At 39.4% G+C, this 20,046-nt stretch overlaps 1 protein-coding gene across 6 annotated transcripts in view; it reads left to right on the top strand.

The window, feature by feature from the left end:
• Positions 1–20,046, top strand: part of PDSS1 (decaprenyl diphosphate synthase subunit 1) — a 22,851-nt gene extending 2,805 nt beyond the window's left edge. For 2 of the 6 annotated variants that reach the window (XM_065050702.1, XM_065050704.1), the window contains exons 3-11: positions 249–372; positions 743–873; positions 7,848–7,989; positions 8,745–8,856; positions 8,945–9,054; positions 15,009–15,089; positions 15,269–15,382; positions 18,680–18,760; positions 19,511–20,046. In XM_065050702.1, coding sequence (XP_064906774.1) covers positions 249–372; positions 743–873; positions 7,848–7,989; positions 8,745–8,856; positions 8,945–9,054; positions 15,009–15,089; positions 15,269–15,382; positions 18,680–18,760; positions 19,511–19,651 — 1,036 coding nt within the window. In that variant the 3' untranslated portion in view covers positions 19,652–20,046. Of the gene's footprint in view, positions 1–248; positions 373–742; positions 874–6,097; positions 6,197–7,847; positions 7,990–8,744; positions 8,857–8,944; positions 9,055–15,008; positions 15,090–15,268; positions 15,383–18,679; positions 18,761–19,510 lie in introns of those variants that run through there. The other 4 variants (XM_065050703.1, XM_065050705.1, XM_021281241.2 and 1 more) reach the window with 3 other exon arrangements.

Here is a 20,046-nt window from a genome sequence, read left to right as displayed (position 1 = left end):
GGGGGTGTTCTTGTTTGGCAAATGCTGCTCCTAAAAGTCTGCGATCATCAGTACACAGCTGTGCTGTCCTTGCACTGTATTCACTGGCTGAAAAGAGTGCTTTGATGCCTTCTGTTTTTATTTTAGCCATTTGGTTAAATTTTGTGTGAGGGGATACGAGGAGGAAATGCTTTGAAATGTGCCTGTTTGGGGAATCAGGGAAAGTTTGCTTTTAACAATGTTACTGTCTTGAAAAACACTGTCGCCAGGTTTCACCATACCAGTATGTCCCACTTGTGCAGCTGCAGTAAGACAGCTAGTGATGAAAAATACCAAGACCCTTTTCAACTTGGTAGAAAAGACTTGAAGAATCTCTATGAAGATATTAAAAAGGTAATGGATTTTGGTGACTACTCTGGGATGTTGTGATGATTCGGACTTTAATAGCAACCACCTCTTTGGAGGATAGTTATTGAAATAATATTCTTTATGTTCATGAACAGCTGTCTGAAACTTGAACTGAAGGCAAAGAGAGCATTACTGCATATCAGACCCAGACTGCAATTTTTGTTTTCTCCTGGTTTATACTGCTGGAATAGATCATTTATGTTTCAGATTACTCATAGTAATTTTAAAAACTACTTCAGCTTGCATTTGGTATAATGAATACAGGCAGTAACCTTATAGATGCGTAATGTTTTGCTTGCACTAAACAGATTGGCTTTGTGACTTTTATGCTGATATATTATTTTCCTTTTTATAGGAATTACTTGTATCTACGGTAGAACTTAAGGAAATGTGTGATTATTACTTTGATGGGAAAGGAAAAGCCTTTCGACCAATGATTGTGGTGCTAATGGCAAGAGCTTGCAACATTCACCATAATAATTCCAGGTGAGTCGGTCACTTTTAGATATATGGACATATATTGTATTTGAAATTTCTCATTCTTGTGTTCCCAAAAATATGTCTAGTAACTTTTTGAAAAGAAAAAGCTCCTCAGTAAAACCTCAATTTAAGTTCCATTGTGATGCTGTAGTTTTGTAGTTAGCGGTGCAAAAGGAACTACTGGGTTTATTACGTGATTCCATGTGTAAAACTGTGGACTATATTGCAGTTGTAACTGGTGATGGATAAATAATGTTGCCAAATTCTGATATTTGCGAGGCTTTTAGTCAATTTTAGCCTCTTACATAAATGGTTTATTAGAACTCATAATGATCCTTGAAACTGTATGAACTTAATTAAAAATATTTTTCATTTGTAACCATTCATATAGCTATTAAACTCATCACAGCTAAGACCTTTGCCACAAGTAGAGACTTCCATAGCCTTTTCTTTTTTTTGTAATTATGCAGAAAAGCCATTAAGTAGGTGGTATGATAATATTCAAAGCTGTGAGATGTTAAAAGCAGTCATAGATTTTTTTTTTTCCCCTTCTAGGAACAAGTTTCCACACTTAATTGTAAGATTCTAATCTTAGAGCTGGTGTAATCCTCATGTTCTTCAAGGTACTTGTCATTTGAAAGCAGTTTTAACTGAGCAGAACATCGTGCTCACCCTGTACTCTCTTGTCACTCCTTGCTCTGGCTGATTGCAAACACTTCTTTCCACACTTTCCTATCAGTTACATTTGCATTTTGAGGAAAGATGTTGGCCAGAGTGTTCTCTACCTTCCAGCTATATTTCCAGTCTTCCCTTGTATAGAATTTCAAATATGAAATATTTGGTCCTTTGCCAGAAGTGTTTCTAGACTAATTCATCAGCCTTAGGGGATTTTTCTCAGGTCTTGCTCAGTATTTTCCTTAGCGGTAGGTTAATGCCTTGTTGGACTTGATTTCAACCTCAGAGCATGGCATGTACTTTGCTGCTTGTTATGGCACCTCTCCCAGTACACTCCCTCCTGCGTGAATATAATTTGGAAGAAGAAAGCAAAACCTAGTTGGCGGTGTCCTGTCCTGTGTGTGCCAATTCCTCTTGTTTTAGGAAAATATTGTCCAGGATTAAAGAACTTAATTCCAGCCTGATTCTGTTCTCTCTTCAATACCACTCCTTGTCACTGTCTTTGAGGTAGCAAAAGGAACTCCTTGAGTATGTCCTTCGTCACAGTACTGTTTGGCCTAATATAGCCACAAGTGATCTTGATATGAAAAGCAAGAGTGTGATGATGTCACTTTTTGATAACAGAATCATTCTTGATGACTGTAATGTAAAGAAGTGCAATAAACCAAAAACTTCTGTTTGAGCTTGGAGGTTCATGCATGTCCTGTTAGGGCATAATCCCCATGTGATCTACAGCCACCTTCTCTAAGAAAAACCTTAAAGTAATCCCAGCATACATCAACCATAGTATATCTAGTTGAGCTATGGGAGTGCTGATACCCTTGTGTAGTGCTTTGTGAAATCATCAGCATGCCTGGTCCTTGTGGTCAAAAAAGGTAAGTCCAGCCAGCTTCAGGGGTGGACCGCAAAGGTTATCAGGGAGAGTGAGGGACTTGTGGTCTGCAAATTTATCGGAAACAGGCAGGAGGAGTTATTTAAGATAAAGGACAATGTTGCTAAGAGGATGGAAACATAGGAGGATATGCTTAACAACTGGGAGAGTGAGTTTTTTAAGCATCCTTCTAGTCAGAATAACAGAAACAATAGTTTTATTTCATTCTAGTGTAGCATGAGAAGCTTATGAACGAAATTATGTGCTGTACATGCAATACCCTGAAGGCTGGAATTGATGTCATATAGTGTAGGAGGTAACCAGTGAATCAGAGAAGAAAGCTGTAGAAAGAACTGAATTTGCCTTTATATGCTCAAAACGTATTTGCTGTCTTCTGACATACACATGTGCTCATGGACATGTTCTTGTCCACGCATTGTGCTGTCTTGAAACCACCAGGACCAGTTTTCAGACCTGCCCTGTGCCATGAGAATGTGTGATCTCAGGGTTCAAGTGCCACATATGCTTGGGGCAAGTGTTTGCTTCCTAGTAGTCGACCCTCAGCATAGAGCGCTCTGATTTATAGATGCCTGTGTCATTTGGCAGCTTTTGTCAGCACCTCCAAACCATGATGTTTAAAAGCCTTCTCATTAAGCTGAATGTTCCTTATATAAGGACAGACTGAGTCACTATCTCTGTCATGTTGTTTTTAGAATGAAATTTTGAGTAGGGAGAACAGAAATGTTTCAGCAAAGGAAGAGAATGAAATCCCAGGGTATTTACCTTCCTCTTCTTTGCCTCACGCCACTTTTCCCCACTTTGTAATTAAAATTCACATATGTTTATACAAGTCTTCGGTGTGCTGCTTTTTGGTTCGTGCATGATAACCAGTGTCTTTTAAGGGTTTGGTAGGCCATGTCGAAAGAATATACTTTCTTATTGTGGATACCCACTTACTGTAAGTCGATGAAGTTTTATGGGCATTTTCTTCTCTTTACTTTTGAGCTCCTTGAAGCAGGCTGGCTTACACCTGCTTTGTCATACATATATTTCTTGTTCACCCTAATACTGCTTTCATTGTTGTTGCTTCTTAAAGCAGCATTGCTTCCAGGTGACAAATTGTTCTTCCAACTTTTTGCTGTTTGTGTGGAAAATTGTATAGGTAGAGAAGGCAACACTGCATATTTGTAACTCTGCTACTGACACAGGGGAAAAAATACTTGCTTTCTATTCTGCTTCTCCTGACATTTTTTAAGATATTTTTCCTCTTCTAGCTTGTCATTTCCCTTAAAGCATTTTGTCATTCTTTTCCTCAGTTAATATTGATTCTTCTCCCAGACTTGTTTTTCTTTGTTAAAGCTTTAGTTCCTTCACATGCAATCAGAGATACTGGCCACAACATCTGTAGACGTGTAGGGTGAGCCAATATCCTGTGGTGTTCATCCCTAGCATTTCTTTTGCTCTGCCTCTGGTGTTTGTGTTACTGACGTTGAGTTTCTCCTTCATCTCACTCCCATTCTCAAATGTCATATAACGTGCTGGACACAGCATGCTTTTGCCTGTTCTTTCATCTGTTGTTGTTTGTTTTCTGTTTGTTTTTGCTCTTTTCTGTGCAATACTAGTACAAAAGGTAATACTCTTTCTTGTTTGGCTGTTAAAATAACAGGATGCAACTTTGTAAGGTTATAGGTCCTGATCTTAAAAGGCAGATCACGGACACCTCTTTTTCTTCACAGAGCCCCACCAGAGTAGTTGAGACTTCTCAAATGGATGGAGGGGAACACGCAGGTAGCTCTGCTTACAGTTTAGGGGACATCATCTGTATGTTTACGTTTGAGGAAGGAACAGTATTTAGAATGTCCTCAGCAGGTTAACTGTCTGTCTGGAGTGATGTCACTTCAGTGTTGTCATAATAAGGAGAATGACAGTTTTATAAAGCATCTGAACTATTATAAAAAAATGTAAGTGTGTGAAGCATTCATGTTATTCTATGCTGGTATGTTGATATTTTACCCTTGAAGATCTGAGTGTCAGAAGTCTAGCCCTGAGTCCTTAGGTCCCTCAGGCAATGGCTTTTTACTTAATGATAGCAACTTACCTTTGTGCAAGAGTGAGAATTGCTGTAAAGAGTTTAAGCTGTGGTCAAACAAACCCTCAGTTTCACACATCCTCTGGCATTTCTTCACATAGCTGTGTGCAGAATTTCACAGAATTATCACTTAGCCTGACTGGACCTAATGTTTTTGTTTCAGGTGTGTTCTCCAGAGGTGTTTGCCAATAGTAGTTGTTATTTCTATTTCTGCACCAAAATGAGAGAGACAGACAAATAAGAAAAGGCCAAATAACTACAGAGGTATCTCAATAGAGAAAATAGTGAGCACAAAAGATTTAGGTGGAAAAAGGGGAATAAATCCATCAGAATGGTGCAAGAAATATTTAAATATAATGACCTGGACAAACTTCAAAGAATAATATTTCCTGAAGATATGAGGACCTGCCAGCAACCATAGTCCTCTTCTATTTAATTTCTCCAAACTATGGCTGTCAGATACCTGTACTGTGCGCTGGTTTTCAGCTGTTCTGTAATTTGCTCCCATGTTAACGCATCTGTTCTCTACGCTTCCCCCGGTTTGCAGTACCCTTCTGTGTCACAGGCTGTGTTTCTTAAATGTTTGGGTTTTTTTCAGCTACAGGGACTTAACAGGAAAACTGAGGAGTGCGGTCATAACACCTAATTTTGCAAGTTCTTTTGCAACATTTCCTGTCTTTAAGTTAGCAATATTTAATTACTGGCAAACATGTTGCAAAGCTCTTTGTTGCAGACTATAAATACTACTTAAACACTGTTTAGTGCTGTTTTGAGTTCCTCCTTGCCATCCCCCCCCTTTTTTTTTCCTGAAGAGGGATATGTGGAGGGAGAGGCGTGTTTGATTTTAACCTGTAAGATCAGCCTTGGTCTTGTTCAGTGTAATTGAGACAAGTTCTGTAATGGAAAAGACCTCAGGGTACTGTAGGTCTGTAAAAACTTATCACAGAATCAAGCAGAGGGTCCTACTGAAAAACATAGAACACGATCAAGGACTTAAAAATAAACATAATGCATGTGTAAAAAGATTGACTTACAGTTGTATACAAATTTTGTGTAAACATATATTATCTTGAGGTGCCTTTACTTTGAGAATGACCTAAAATGGCATCTTTCCACTTACTGGACTTGTGGGGACCTAGTTATCTATTGACTTGAGTTACTGCTACTTTTTGCTTTTGTTTTGCAGGCAAAGCAGAATGAAAAATGGCAGGGAATCAGAAGGCTCCCGTTTCTTGTGTGTTTTCCCTAAAATAGGCATGCTCTGATTCAGAATTACTCCTACAAGATGTTTGTAGGAAACTTGAAAATTTTTTTGCCAGAGATGGGAAGAACCTTGCTTGAGACCTTACAGAAATAGTTGTTTAAAAAAAACCCACCTCTTCAGGTTAAATTGTGACATTTGATATAACATTCCAGGAACCAGACACATGAACCATGAGAATTCCTATGCCATTTTAGTCATTGTCAGAGATGAAATGCACTATAATGCACAACTCTTTGAAAACCTGCTCTTGAAGTGTCTGTCCTTTTGCTCTTCATACTACTGAAAGATTTTGGTGTGTCAGTGAGTGTTGCCATTTACTGCTACTTCCCAGCAGGAAGTCCAGTCTGCTGACATAATTAAAGAAAAAGGGAGTCCCCAAAAGGAGACCAGTGCATGAAAGAGGCTGGAGACCTTTACAGTTTTTTTGAAGGTAAGTTCTCCTACTTAGTAACAATAGTTTATTTTGGAAAACTACTTACACTGAACTAGCATTTGACTAAATTACAAGTCCACAGTAAAACTTACTTTCAAACAACCGTGAAGGTTTCCAGCTCTTACTTTCTGTTGTTCAAAAGCCACATTTTCACAGCCTATGAGCCACACATCCTGCTATTGTTCAGGATGTAGAACTCCCACTGACAGCAATGCAGTGTTCTGCATAGAGGTAGGTGTCAGAACGCAGTGTTATGTCAGCAGACTGCAAGATGTTCTTTCATTTTGTGATTAATCACTAGATTTTAATAGATACAGGCAATGCAGGAAGATTTGAAATTCCCTTCATGAAATTATTGTCTTTTATTTGTCTCTGTTCTTTTTCTGTTTTGCTGGAAAAATAGTGTGATTTGCTTTGTTACCTGTATATCAGAAGTAAGGCACATATATATCAGAAGGGCTTTTTTTGTTTTGGTATTAGTGGGCATTTTTGTTCATTAGTTTGTTTGTTTTTTGTGTTTTTGATTTGTTTGGGGTTTTTTTTGTTGGTTGGTTTTGTTTGTTGGGTTTGGTTCTTTTGTTTGGTTGGGTTTTTTGTGTCTTGTTTTGTTTTGTTGGGTTTCTGGTGTTGTTTCTTTGGTTTGTTTTGCTTTTTTTTAAACATTGATGTGGGCTTGTCCCAGCTGTAAGGCAAGGCTGACCGGGATAGCCATTTCTGGGATCCTGCATGCAACCAATGATGAAAACAGGTAGAGAAAAAGATTATACTAGAGCAAGGCAGTGGCAGTTGGATACTGGGGTAGATGGTACTTTGTGTGAGCTAAGTTTGCTCTGTGTTCATTTTGCCAACCTTGATCCCTAGGTAATTGTTTCTATGTTCTTCCATTACCTTCTTTTTCACCTGATATAAAAAATAAAGTAGGTGTGAACTACCGAGACTTTAATAATCAATGTTAGATCTTCCCAAAGGCTGAATTTCAGGAGGTGTTAGGTAGCTGGTGTTTACAGTCCTAAAGTGATTGCAGTATAATTCCAGCTAATTCCTCAGGCTTTGGAAGAACCTCTAAGGTCTTAAGGTAATCAGATAAGATAAAGGATAAGATCCCTGAGTTATGTCTTTCAGATGTAGAATGCAGGTTTCTGTGCCTGCTGGTCTCTCCAGCTGGCTGGTCAGTAGAGTTCAGCTTTGAAGAGTTTGTGATGCTGTGTCTTACAGGTGGAGCAACACAGCGATAATGAAAACTTTACAACTTGTCTACAAAGCTACCTGGAATTCTTTTCTCTGCTGTTTTCGAGACTTCCATCTCCTTGGAACCAAGCATCCTTGCTGCTGTGCTATTTATTGCAGTCTGGATTTAGAGAGATTAGAGTCAGTAACTCAGGAGTTTTGCAGTACTGTTAATCCAGCAAGGCAGAAACAGGCCTCGTAAGGATGGAAATTTCCCACTGCACTTACTGTACTAACATGACCTTACTTTCTCCTGTCTTCCTAATTCCAGGTTTGAAAGATGGGGTTCAGACCATGGAAAAAGTGCAACAGCTGTTTTCAGAGAAACATTTTTAGTTTGGTTTTAGTAGAGATTTCTTTTAGTCTATTGCAGCACATATAATTGATTTAATTATTTGACAGTTCTTGTTTTTTATTTTAGGGAGGTGCAAGCAAGCCAGCGCTCTGTGGCCATAATTGCTGAGATGATCCACACAGCTAGCCTGGTTCATGATGATGTCATTGATGATGCAAATTCTCGCAGAGGAAAAATGACAGTCAATCAAATCTGGGGAGAGAGGAAGGTGAGTTTGCTATTATGTGCAAGACTTGCCTTTGAGTTTCAGCAGAGCACAAATACCCAGGGGGTTTGTCACGTTACTGTCCATAGGCACAGGCTTGGTATATGCCAGGAAGAGTATGCAGAGGTGTGTAAAGATTGTGGGTAAGACAAATGCATGTACCTTTTCTGAACTGCTGGAAGCATTAGATAATGTCTGATTGCCGTGTGATTTTACATTCCCTATGCCATTCTCTGCAGTGCTGTTGGAATGCTTCAAACTTGTACCTCATCCAGAACTCTATAGGTTACCCTGATTCAGTAGTAAATGCAAAAAGGTTTTCAGTCAGCATGAAAACTTTTTGAGGGAAGTGTTTCTTTCGAGAGCAGTAAAAGGAAGGTCTTAGTCAGAAAATGCAAGGAGATAAGTACACTGCTGATGCATCAGAACGTATCATGGCAATTCAGAGCTGACATGGTGAAGCAGTCCCAACAAAATGGTCAAATAGAGAAGTCATGTTCAAAAAAACTTCACAGGCAAACGTATTCAGATATTGCAAACAGGGTAGACAGTGCTGATATAGAAAAATGTGAACAGCACTATAAGGCAGGGATTAAAAAGTGGTTCCAATGTTAATATTTGGTTATCTTCTGTTTTCTGTTACAATGCTTTATGTAGGAAAATTATGCAATGTCAGTAGACCTGCCAAATAAAGGAAGTTGTATTGTCTGTACCAACAGGAAAAAACTTAGAAGATCAATTTTTTTTTTAATTCTTAGGCTGTTCTAGCTGGTGACTTCATCCTTTCAGCTGCTTCCTTAGCTTTAGCACGAATCGGAAACACTACTATCATCTCAGTTCTAACTCAGGTGATTGAAGATCTGGTGCGTGGTAAGGTCTTTTTCTGTTTTTATCTTCAGATTTGCTTGCCTAAGCAGTAAACCCATAAATAAAAACTCCCATCTGTGCAACTTTTTAGGTGAATTCCTCCAGTTGGGTTCCAAGGAAAATGAGAACGAGAGATTTGCTCACTACCTCGAGAAGACTTTTAAGAAGACTGCGAGTCTTATAGCAAACAGTTGTAAAGCAGTATGTACGTCTGTCTCTTCTAAAGTTAACCTACCATACTGTAAGCTTCACAGCTAAACTCCCAGTTATTGCTGTTTTCTCTGGAGACCCTCCAAAGCAAACCCTTAGAATGGTATTCTGCCAGAATGTGGATGGGTTTGTGACTGTGCATTTTATCACAGTTCAGCTCTGTAGCTCCCAGTATTACTTCTCACTCTTTTCTGTTTTATATTCATACACAGATTTATTGTTAATCTCATTGGAATCAAAATGAGGTTCACTGTGGCAGCCTTAAATTTATGAAATTCTGCAACACTGAGATAGTGTTTTTAATCTCAGTTGATAATTCTTGAGCCTATAATTTAAGTCTTCTTTGACGTCTGATTCCACTCCTTGATGCCATGTGGGACCTTGAATGATAACAGTGGGAGGAAACAATTGTGTATACACTACATTATAAAAGAACATAAACATGCATTTCTTGATTTCCTTGGGGTTTTTAATTATCAATTGCTATATCCAACCCCATCTCTCATTCAGTTCTGTTACTTCATTACAAAAAGATCTGATTGAAGATGATGTTCTTATTAAAAAAAATGTGGTTACTTTTAGTGTGAAAAATGGAGAAGGTGGGCAATAATCTCACACCAAGGTTTGTTTTGTTGTTTCGGCTGCTTTTCCTTTAGTGGTTGTTCTGAGTTGTTCTATTGCCAAAGTGCTGGAATTTCATATGCAGTAAAATGTGTGTTATAAAGGCAAAACCAGAGAGGGGTCTGTCTTTATGGCAAAATCATACTTATTGATGTATATGCCTCCCTCAGTTTCTTTCCGCATGGACTAAGAGAACTCTACTGATACCAGTAAAAAGGGGATTTTTTGTGTGTGTGTGTGATTTAGGTTTTTTGGGGGGTGGTGGGTGGTTTGTTTGTTTGTTTTATGTTTTGTTTGTTTAGGTGGTTTTGGCTACTAAGGAAAAGGATGAAATAAGAAGGGAGTTTTCAGTAGTGAAAATTATAAGCAGGATCCTTATTTCTAGCTTGAAAGCAAATTCAGTTGGAAATCAAGTATTCAAATTTTCAGGGACAAAGCAAAGGAGAGACGTTGTTCTCAGAACATCAGTTACAACCAGGCTAGTGTGCCATTACAAACCGTTCAGTTCCTGTTAATGATCAGAAAAACCAGTGGTTTGTTTTTGTGCATAAATAAAAGTATTAACTGGAAAGAAGATGTCAAACAAGTTCAGGTGGCATCTTAAGAATTCTAGAGAGTCATGCTTTAGAGATGGAAGAGTAGAGTATTCCTGGAAAAATGTCTGAACAAGGTAATAGTCTGTCAACACTGGTTAGTCACTTTATTAGATACCTTCTGCATTTAAACCAAAAGTCCTTTAAGTTAGTTAAATAGTTTTTAATGGACAGAACACTGTTCAAGATGTTGGAGCCATCCCAGTCTCTAGTTTATTTCTATAATAGTTCTGCATGGGGGAATGCTACTGAAATTGCAGTCAAAGTGATACGTTGCAAAAGGAAATGGTGGCAGATGGCCCAGAGGGCCAGTGAAGCCTTAGTTACTGAAAGGCATTTTTCAGAGAAACATGAGAGGTGACTTTGGTTCAAGAATTCAGAAACAATAAAGCTGAAGTGGAATTTCTATTAGTCATCAGGCAAGCTGGAGATGGCAAAATAAGCTGAGCAGGTTCTCTCTGTCTTTTTTCAAATCCTGCTGTAATGTGAACTCCTAACCTTCACAAAGCTGTTTGTATTTTGCATAGCATACTTTCAGAAGAGGGATTAAACCATGCTTGTTTTGAGATAAGCGTAAAGTTGCACTAGAGATTCTTGATCATTAGGAGCAAGCACGCAGCCTCCTCGTGTAAGGCGAGGCTGCCTCAAGCCTTAGGGACTGAAGAAAAGGAACAGTCTGCAGCTCTGGATCTGCCTGTGAGCTCCTGCTTTGACTAGTTCATAGTCTGGTGTGTGCACAGGGCTCCATCAGAAAAACCTGCCAGGGTTTGGAACTGGTGTCCAGGCAAATAAGGCCTCTGATCCCCCAGCCCAACTAGGCATGTGGGGCACAAGGACGTCCAGTGACAGATGTAGGGCGATAGCTTCAGTAGCATCAGATATTATAGTCAGCTAGTAGATTTCCTTATTTATTACTTAAAATGCAGTAACTCTTTGGGGGTATTTATTCTTCATAACGTTTGCTATAAAAAGGATTAGCATAAATATAATAAAAAAACCCCATTCTTCATAAACAAGTACTTGGTTAACATGTTAAAATATTAATTATTTGAGGAAGGGTCAGATGTGTGAAAGTGCAGACTCGGGACAAAATAGTTGTCTGCTGGGGCTGGGTAGATCTCTTCCTCCCAAGAGTAGTTACCAGAAGGGATTTGAAGAGCCTGGAGAAGTGAGCGCTGAGCCCTGCAGCACTGAGTGTGGCTGCATTGCTGCCGGCGTAGCCAGCACTTCCAGTAAAGTGACTTCTCCTCTGTTCAGCACATGTGAGACCTCAAGGCTGGGCTCCATCCTACCAGACAGATGTTCACATTGTGGAGTGAGATGAGTGAAGGGCCACCATGATGGCTGGGGGCTGGAGCAAGTGATATGCAAAGAGCTGGTTTTAGTGCGGAATAGAGAAGGTTCAGGGGGAATCCTCTTGCTGCCTCCAGCTGTGTAATGGGAGGGGGTAGAGAGGATGGAGAGATGCGCACTGAAAGGACAAGTTGTACCATGTTAAAATTCAATTAGCTATTAGGAAAACTTTCTCCATGAGGTTGGTCAAATGCTGGAACAGGTTGTGCAGGCAGGCTGTGGGATCTTCATCTTTGGAGATGCCCAGAATTCAACTGGACACAGCCCTGAGCAAACTGATCTAACCGGGAAGTAAGCTCTGCTTTGAGCAGATGGCTGGACCAAATAATCAGCGTTCCCTTCCAACCTAAACTATTGTGTGATTCCACTGGAAAGAGGAACAGTGCTCCTGTCAGGAAAAACAGCAGTAGATGAGCCATGAAGGCAGGATCCTGACTGCTTCAGGAGATGAGCATGGAGGAAAAAGGCTGGAAAAGGGGAAGATTTTGGAGCCTTTTCCTTTACATAGTGTCCAGAGATCTAGGAGTGTGAGAGCAAACATCTCTTGCACTGTTGGTACAAGCCTACCCCTGCCCGACAGCAGGTTTTTCTCTCTTACAGGGCACTGGTATAGACATGCAAGGGCTTTCAACTCCTGCTGCTCTATTCTCACATGATAAATAACGGAGCAGAATGTATCTGCCCAGCGCTGATGACAGAATATTTTATAGATGTGAAATTCAGTAAAGAGGCAAGATTGGTTTATAGTCTCCCATGTAACATAAAATAATAGAAATGATTTTTTATTTTAAAAAGTGTGTTTGAAATAAGGCCAAGCAGATTGACTTGCTTTACTGAATTCAAAGAGCCTTTCTAAAGAATTTGTTCCACTTGGTATTAGGAAGGATTTTTCATCAGGATTTAGTGGAGGACAAGTCTGACTTCTTGCAAGATTAAATTTGTAATCAACCCAGTCATATCAGGAGAACTATAGGGTGCTTTCCAAGGGTGATCTTTATCATTTAAACATATATCACAGAATGGTTGGGGTTGGACTGACGTTTTTATCCTGATTTTCGTTTATCAATGCGTGATGTTACCCCCGTCTGGCTTCAGTTAAACCATCGCTCTGCGAGCGGGTGGCTGGCGGGAAAGGCTGCCTGTCTGCATCCCAGCGTGTGTCCATGCGGGGGCAATAATCCACAAGAGCAGTTGGAGAAATTGGCTCCTGGAGGAACTCCTGGTAGACAAAACCCGGTCACGTTGCAGGTTTATGACGCGGCCATGGTCAGAGTGTTGCTCACTTGAGGTGTGATGGGCACAGCAGTCTCCTGGATTTTTAACTTTTTCTTTATTTTGTCTTTGAAAATGTTCATAACCTGCATAGGAGCCATAAAGGTCTTCTCTTGCAAAGATGCAAGAATTTTGCATTGATGTATTTTGATTGTGTTACAGTCTGTAACTCAGGCTCCTATTTTTTAAACATATGTGTACTGCTGCGATTATTTATATAGGTAATGTCTGTGTCCCCAGGAAACTGTGCACCTACAGGAATGGCTCTGCTCTGACCTTTCAGATTAAATGAGAAAGCTCTTCTCTTTCTGTGGCACTTCCTCGCCCACCTACCAACTCATGCCCACTCTGACCCTTGGCCACTAACCAGGATCTTGTCACTGTTCTACTGAATTCCGTATTTTAATTCTTCGCATAAAATGCGGTGATAGATAAAGATTTCATTGAAACAGGGTGGATGTAGTCGTCCTGCTTTGCTGATGTTATTTGATTTTTATTACAGAAACAACCAAAAGTTTGCTAGGTATGGAACAGCAGTAGAAGACATTAGCTCTTCGGGGCAAATACTACTATTTAAGAGACAAGCATCAGGAGGAAGATAAAAGGGGAAAATGCTGTAGTTTAGTAGTCCCTAGCAATGTCTATTTAAATATCTCCTATTAATATTTGCAGCTCACTCTAATAGCCTTCAGGATGTCGTGTGGTTAGACATAAGTAGCATTATTTTCCTGCTATACGATCCTCCTCTTTAAAATAAAATTGGGAAATGTGAGATGCTGTTAATGCCTCAGGCATCCACATTCCTCTGGGTGTTAACTATCCATGGATGCCGGTTATGAGTGGGAACTGTTCTGAATGTTCAGTTACAACCTGCACTGATGCATGAAATAGTCTCTAATCTTGTGCGAGTTGCATCGCATTTATTAGGATATAATGTTGTTTCTCATATCCATCTTCACCTTCAGTGCTACTGCTGGACTTGCTTTTAGTTTGGGATTGGTTTTTGTTGTTTTTTTGTGCCTTTTTTTAAATTATCCTACCTTACCTAGTCTTAAAGAGAAATTTTTATGTATGTATACATATTTTATGTTGTGTGGTTTTCCTAGCATGTATTTTCAGTCTTACATTAAGTAAAATGTATCTTCACTCCTGTTAGTCACAGCACATTTGGAATGTCTGCAGTGAGCCAGGATGGATTTTTGCCCCCTGTTCCTAATTGCTTTATTGAAGGCTGAAATAAATCTGAGTATTTAAATATAACCAACCTCATTCTGCAAAGTGTCTAATCAATATATGCATGCAAAAGTGTAAGTGCCCTCACTTTAAGGCAAGATATTAAGTCTCAAATCTTAATTTGTGTCCTATATTTTAGCTTTGTGGAGTTTATTCAGCAAAACTTTTTGTCTCTCAAGTAGTCAGTTCCTTTATCTGTACTGAATGAAAACATTTTATCTCAGTTTAGTGGTAACTTTTGTTTAGCTTGGTATACATTCCTTATTCACTGTCTTGTCTTTGCCACTAATTATCCCTTGATACCTCTGTCTGCAAGCTAATCAGCTCATCTTCCTGAGCAATTCAGTTATAGTTAACATCACCCTTAAAAATAATCTTCCTTATCTCAACTGTCCCTCCTATACTGGATGCAACACGTCAAGTTTTGTGAATCTTTTATGAGGCATGTAATGTCTATTTATCTCTTGTCTGACCTCCAATTATCTCCTGGCTGATTTATATATGTAATAAACTTAATTCCCCTGTCACTGGACTGTGGATCACTACTAGCCTGCATGTGCAGTGCATCCACGTTTCTTATCTCTTCATCCTTGCATTATAATTTCTAAGTCTGATAAATATTTAATAAAGCTAATCTCTTTCCAGACCTGAATATATTTTTAATACTGCACTGCTCTTCAGCCTTGTTTTCTAGTAAGCTTGGCTATTTGTGTGTATCCATGAACTGAGACAAGCCAGACTGTGCTAGTGAGTCAGCTTATTTTCCTTTCCCAGATCCTACTGTCCATGCTTGCTATGTCACACCTATGGTCAGAGACTAAAAGTGGATGCTGACTGAAGCTTTCTATTTACCTGGGTTTTTTTTCTTTTCAGGTCTCAATTCTAGGCTGTCCTGATCCCAAAGTTCATGAGATCGCATACCAGTATGGAAAAAATGTTGGCATAGCTTTTCAGGTAGTGCTTTTGTTGAACTTAAGGGAATCTAAAATCTACACTTTTCCAAACTGCCTTTGAAATCAAAGTCTTAATCCTTTCCATTCATCTTGTCTTAACAAAGAGTACTCTGTGTTTACTTCTCATTAAAATAAAATTATTAAAGTTTTAAAATAATCTGTACGTTTATCTCTTTCCAGCTAATAGATGATGTGCTGGATTTTACATCGTGTGCTGACCATTTGGGGAAACCAGCAGCAGCAGATCTCAAACTTGGATTAGCCACAGGCCCTGTCTTGTTTGCTTGTCGACAGGTAAGTCAACAGCAATCTACTTCCCTGAAGCAAAAAGTGTTCACTGTTCTTCACAGCACACCCAGAGGTCCAGCCAAACACATGAAGTCTACAGTGTAAGTGATGAGCACAGCCTGGGCAGGTGTGAAAAATCAAGGTGTTCCAGATCAGCTGGATTCAGTGTGCACACGTGTTCTTTCAGGCAGAGAAACACTTTCCTACACAAGTCCTCTTAACATCAGGCTCTTGTATCAAAAGCAGAACTAGTCTTCTTTTGCTGCCTTAGTTCGTGTGCTTCACCTTTGCAAAGGGGCAGGTATTCAGAGAGTTTTTGCATGTTTTCTGCAGGTTATTCCTAAGTATTTACTTGCTTATGTTCTGGGCTTTGTATCCATCCCAAGGCCAAGAACTTAAATCTCTGCCTAGCTTTTAGGTGGGCACCTCTGCTTATTGGATTTGATCTCTTCATCTCGTTGTCCTCGAGTCTTATCCAGTTATAACATTGGAAGCTCTCCCTTCTGAAGGTAAATGTGATAGTAGTTGGGATAACAGAAAAAGGAATATTATAAATAAGCCTAAAATTGGTCAAGATTTTTAGTGAAGGAGTACAAGGAAAAGAGAAGTACCAGCAGCACCAAAAGAAATACTGAAATTAGTGCTGATGCATAAAAGGGGAAGAAACTAGCTTAATGCACCTTGCTCAAGCTTCTGATTCACCTGAGGAAAGATTTGGGACCCAGAAAGCAGTCCTTCCTACCAAACTTCACAGTATAATACAAAAACTGGCACAACTAATTCCAGTAGAGCTCTGGTCTCTGATCTTTCATTGGAATCGCTCAGAGCTTGACGTGGGAAAAATTTTAACTCATTGAAAAAAAAAATACGACTTTATGACATTTACTTCTCCCTGTTTCTTAAAGAGCCCGGGAGTGGAGGGAGGTGGAACATACGTATGTGTTTATTTCCTCATCCCTTGGGCATTTACAAGGATGTATGTCTCGGAGAAGACAGGAAAGCAAAAAGTATCAGGCACTTAAGAATGCAGACAAGCGCATGCTGAGAGCAATCTCCTCCATGTTCTCAGCTCCTCCCCACAGACTCATCTGGGGGATTCACAAACTTACGCTTTCAGAATTTGTTGGTAAGCAGCAGGATCTTGTTAGTCATCAGCAACTGGAGTTGTCTGAAGAACAGTGAGAGACTTGGGCACAGAAAGAGTTGCAACTGTGAAATGGTTTGTCTGTTAAAGCTACTTGTAGAGAGAAACAAGGACATGTTGCAAATACTCTGATTTTGGCAGAGAATTGGCGACACTGATTGTCTTGTGGGTGTTGAATATTCCAATTTTTTAAATTAAAACTATTCTTTTATTCATTTGTTTGGGTTGGCTGTCTCTGACTTCCAACTTCATCTATCATTTAATTAGCCTTAGAAGAAAAATTAGTTCATAATATGGAAATACAAGTAAAGAAAATCTGCCAGTTCTGTTTTAAAATCATATTCTTTGTAGGTCACTTTTAAATGCTTTTCCTCATCGATAGATGGGAAGCGTTATCTTTTTGCATTGAAAGATAACTTAACCACCTTGCAGAGTTTTCCACATTAACTGGAAGGCTGGTTTGCTGAAAATTTCCTGCCGTTTTCAGGAAAGGGGAAGAACAGCACTACAGACTTAAGTGAAACATAAACAAAGTATAAGCGCTAAAAAAATTTGGAGCTTCAACAGACGCTTATCTGTGCTGCTGCTAAAACGTTTCATCTATTTGTATCTGCGAATAAAAACTGCCGCGCCAGGATGTGCAGATAGCCCAAAATGTAACTGTTAGCTTCAAGCTGTCTTTTATCTTGAAATTACTATTACTACTATCCTGCCGCTCTTCAGTATATCTGCTAATCCTCACGTCTTCTTGACAAACATACTTTAGTTCTCAATGTGCTCTCCATTTTCAATGAGAGCCGCCTTTTCTTCTTGTCCTCTCCCTTCCCTCTAAAATATATCCTTATGCATTAGAATATTAAGGACAGAATTTAGTACAAAAAATGTTTAGCTTGATGCGAGGCCTGTTTGTTCAGTATTTATAGTTCACTCAGAAAAAAGAATGAATACACTAGTACATGCTAAGTCTAAAGCCACACTTCAACTAGTAGAGCAGAAGAATGACAGTTTATTTTTATTTTAAGCATTCTTGTAAATGCTTATATACTGCCCGTTAAATCTGTGGAACTGCTAATAACAGCTTTGCATTACAGGTTTGGGGATTTTTATATCCTTTAGTGCTTAAATATAAAAAGTGAAAACATGTGCATCCTATATTGATGTAAATATGAATAATATGAAAATGGATTACATGAACATTGCAATTAAATTGTCATTACATGGGAAGAAAGCTAGGAACTAGAGAAAGCCAAGTATGAATCACTAATAAGCTTCTAAATGTATCTTCCAGGAAGACTGCCTATGAGTAATAGGGAGATGTCACATGCTACTTGGTTGTTCCTAACAGATTAGTAGAGTTTCAGGACCAAAGGTGTGCAAGGAAAGCAGATCATTGTTCACAAGTGTATGGCAAACTTCCTTTGGCTATAACCCTTTCAGATAAGATGAACAAACAATTCTTTCCTTTAAAAATAATTCTTCTGCAGAGAAGCTGCCTTGAATTGTGGCCTTCGTTAAGCACCAGGTTTTTCTGCTTCTGGACTGTCTGAAGAAAGTGCCTATGTGTTTAGATAAGTGATAACTGACTTTAGTTATCTACCTGATTTGTAGGGACTTGAATAACTACAAGTTCAATGTGATCGAAAACAAAATACATCACAGTTACCATTTTTCTCTTATTAAAAAAAAAATAAATCTGTCCAGAGTAATGGAAATCTTAAGTAGATGTAACAGTCAAAGGTATAATGAAGGATTTTACAGGTTGAACTCTGCAATATAGATATAACAAACCTCCTGGGTTCTCTGTTGTACGTGTGGGGGAAGAGGTGCTGCTTCTAGGTGTGCCAACCCTACCCATTGTTTGTGATACAGGAACACCTGAACCAGATTACACACCTGGAAGTAGCCACATCAGAATGTGCCACGGCAAATGCTGACTCTCACTGCCAACTGCCTACAGCCAACAGAGCCAGCCAGTTTAAGTTTTAAATGCTTGGGTTTTCCTGTGCAGATTATGGGCATTAAGCTACAGCTATAGCTGTAGCAACAACAGTGGCAGGGGGAGAGGTCTGTGCTTTCATTTCTTTTTGACCTTAGCACAGCAGGCAGCTACACAGAAAACAACTCCTAAGTGGTACAAAATCTTCTCTCTTTGTGCTTAGTTTCCAGAAATGAATGCTATGATAATGAGACGGTTCAGTAAGCCAGGAGACGTTGAACGTGCACGGAAATATGTGTTGCAGGTAGGACTGATACCAAATATTTAACTCCTGAAGTGCTGTCCCCTCTCAACTCTGTCTGAAAATCATTGCCTCTGAAGTAAATCAGGAGGGCTGCATTTTCAAATCCAAGTGAAGTAGCATGCTACACACAATACCCAGTTAGTACTCTTCAGCTGTCTTACTTGAACAGCGCTTTAGCAGAAATGCTAGGTACTGAAGCACTCTATTTTTTCTCTCCAATAGCATAAAATCCACATAATTTAAAAAGCTCATGCATGAACTCAGTTCCTTCAGCTGAAGAGTAGCTGTATCCAACAACTGGTGTAAGCAGCACACACTTACCAGTCAGTGTTGTAACTGCAGTGCACATTCCATATCAGTTTTAATTGATTCCAGTCTGAAAAGACTGAATAATTGTCTGTGCAAAATGAAAACCCATTTTTTTCAGCAGACCACGGGTTTTTCATACATCTCAATTTAAGGGAGGGTGGGAGGTGCTAAACCATTAGTTTCTAATCCTGCTGAATAGTATGTTATTAATCCCAGTGTTGTATGGTAATTATACTTAAGTTTAGCATGGATCATGTTTAGTATTTTGAAGCTTCAGGGAAGAGATGTAGGATCCAATGAATATAGAATTTCCCCTTCGGAATATAATTAAGTGTTCAGGCTACTTACTGACCTGGAAACTTCCCCTGTAACTGGAAGAGGCAAAAGGCAGGAGGCAGGCTGACCAGTTACCCATTGCCTTTCACTGTCTTCTTACGCAAGAGTGATGGTGTGCAGCAAACGACCTACCTCGCCCAGCGCTACTGCCACGAAGCCACCCGAGAGATCAGTAAACTGCGGCCATCCCCGGAAAGAGAAGCCCTCATTCAGCTGACGGAAATGGTACTCATGCGAGACAAGTGAGAGAACTCCTTCCACTCATTCTGGCAGCTACTTACCAGACTGTGCCTAAATTTACTTCAAAAGTTATTTGCTTCCAACACAGGCTACCAAAAATTATTTTTTTAAAAAAACTTTTTTTTTTCCTGGAAGTTCTACTTTTTTTTAAAAAACAAAAGTTTAAAGTGTTTTACTGGGGGGAGTCATACAATTCAGAGCAAATCTAATCGTGCTGTACAACTGTTTTAGTGGGGGCTATTAATTGTGGGTGGGCAGGGAAGATGTTTACATGTTGATGCACAAAGGCCACAATGAGAATAAATATAAATCAGTGTATGAGAACTGAAGTTGCTCCAGATTTCACTTGTTCACACTAATAAACAGAGCATGGATGTTACCATCTCGTAAACTCCTGTGAA

Source organism: Columba livia, chromosome 2 (assembly GCF_036013475.1).
Source record: "Columba livia isolate bColLiv1 breed racing homer chromosome 2, bColLiv1.pat.W.v2, whole genome shotgun sequence".
Classification (NCBI taxonomy): Eukaryota; Metazoa; Chordata; class Aves; order Columbiformes; family Columbidae; genus Columba; species Columba livia.
The sequence above is the reverse complement of the archived record's forward strand: the minus strand, read 5'-3'. Positions and strand labels throughout refer to the sequence as shown.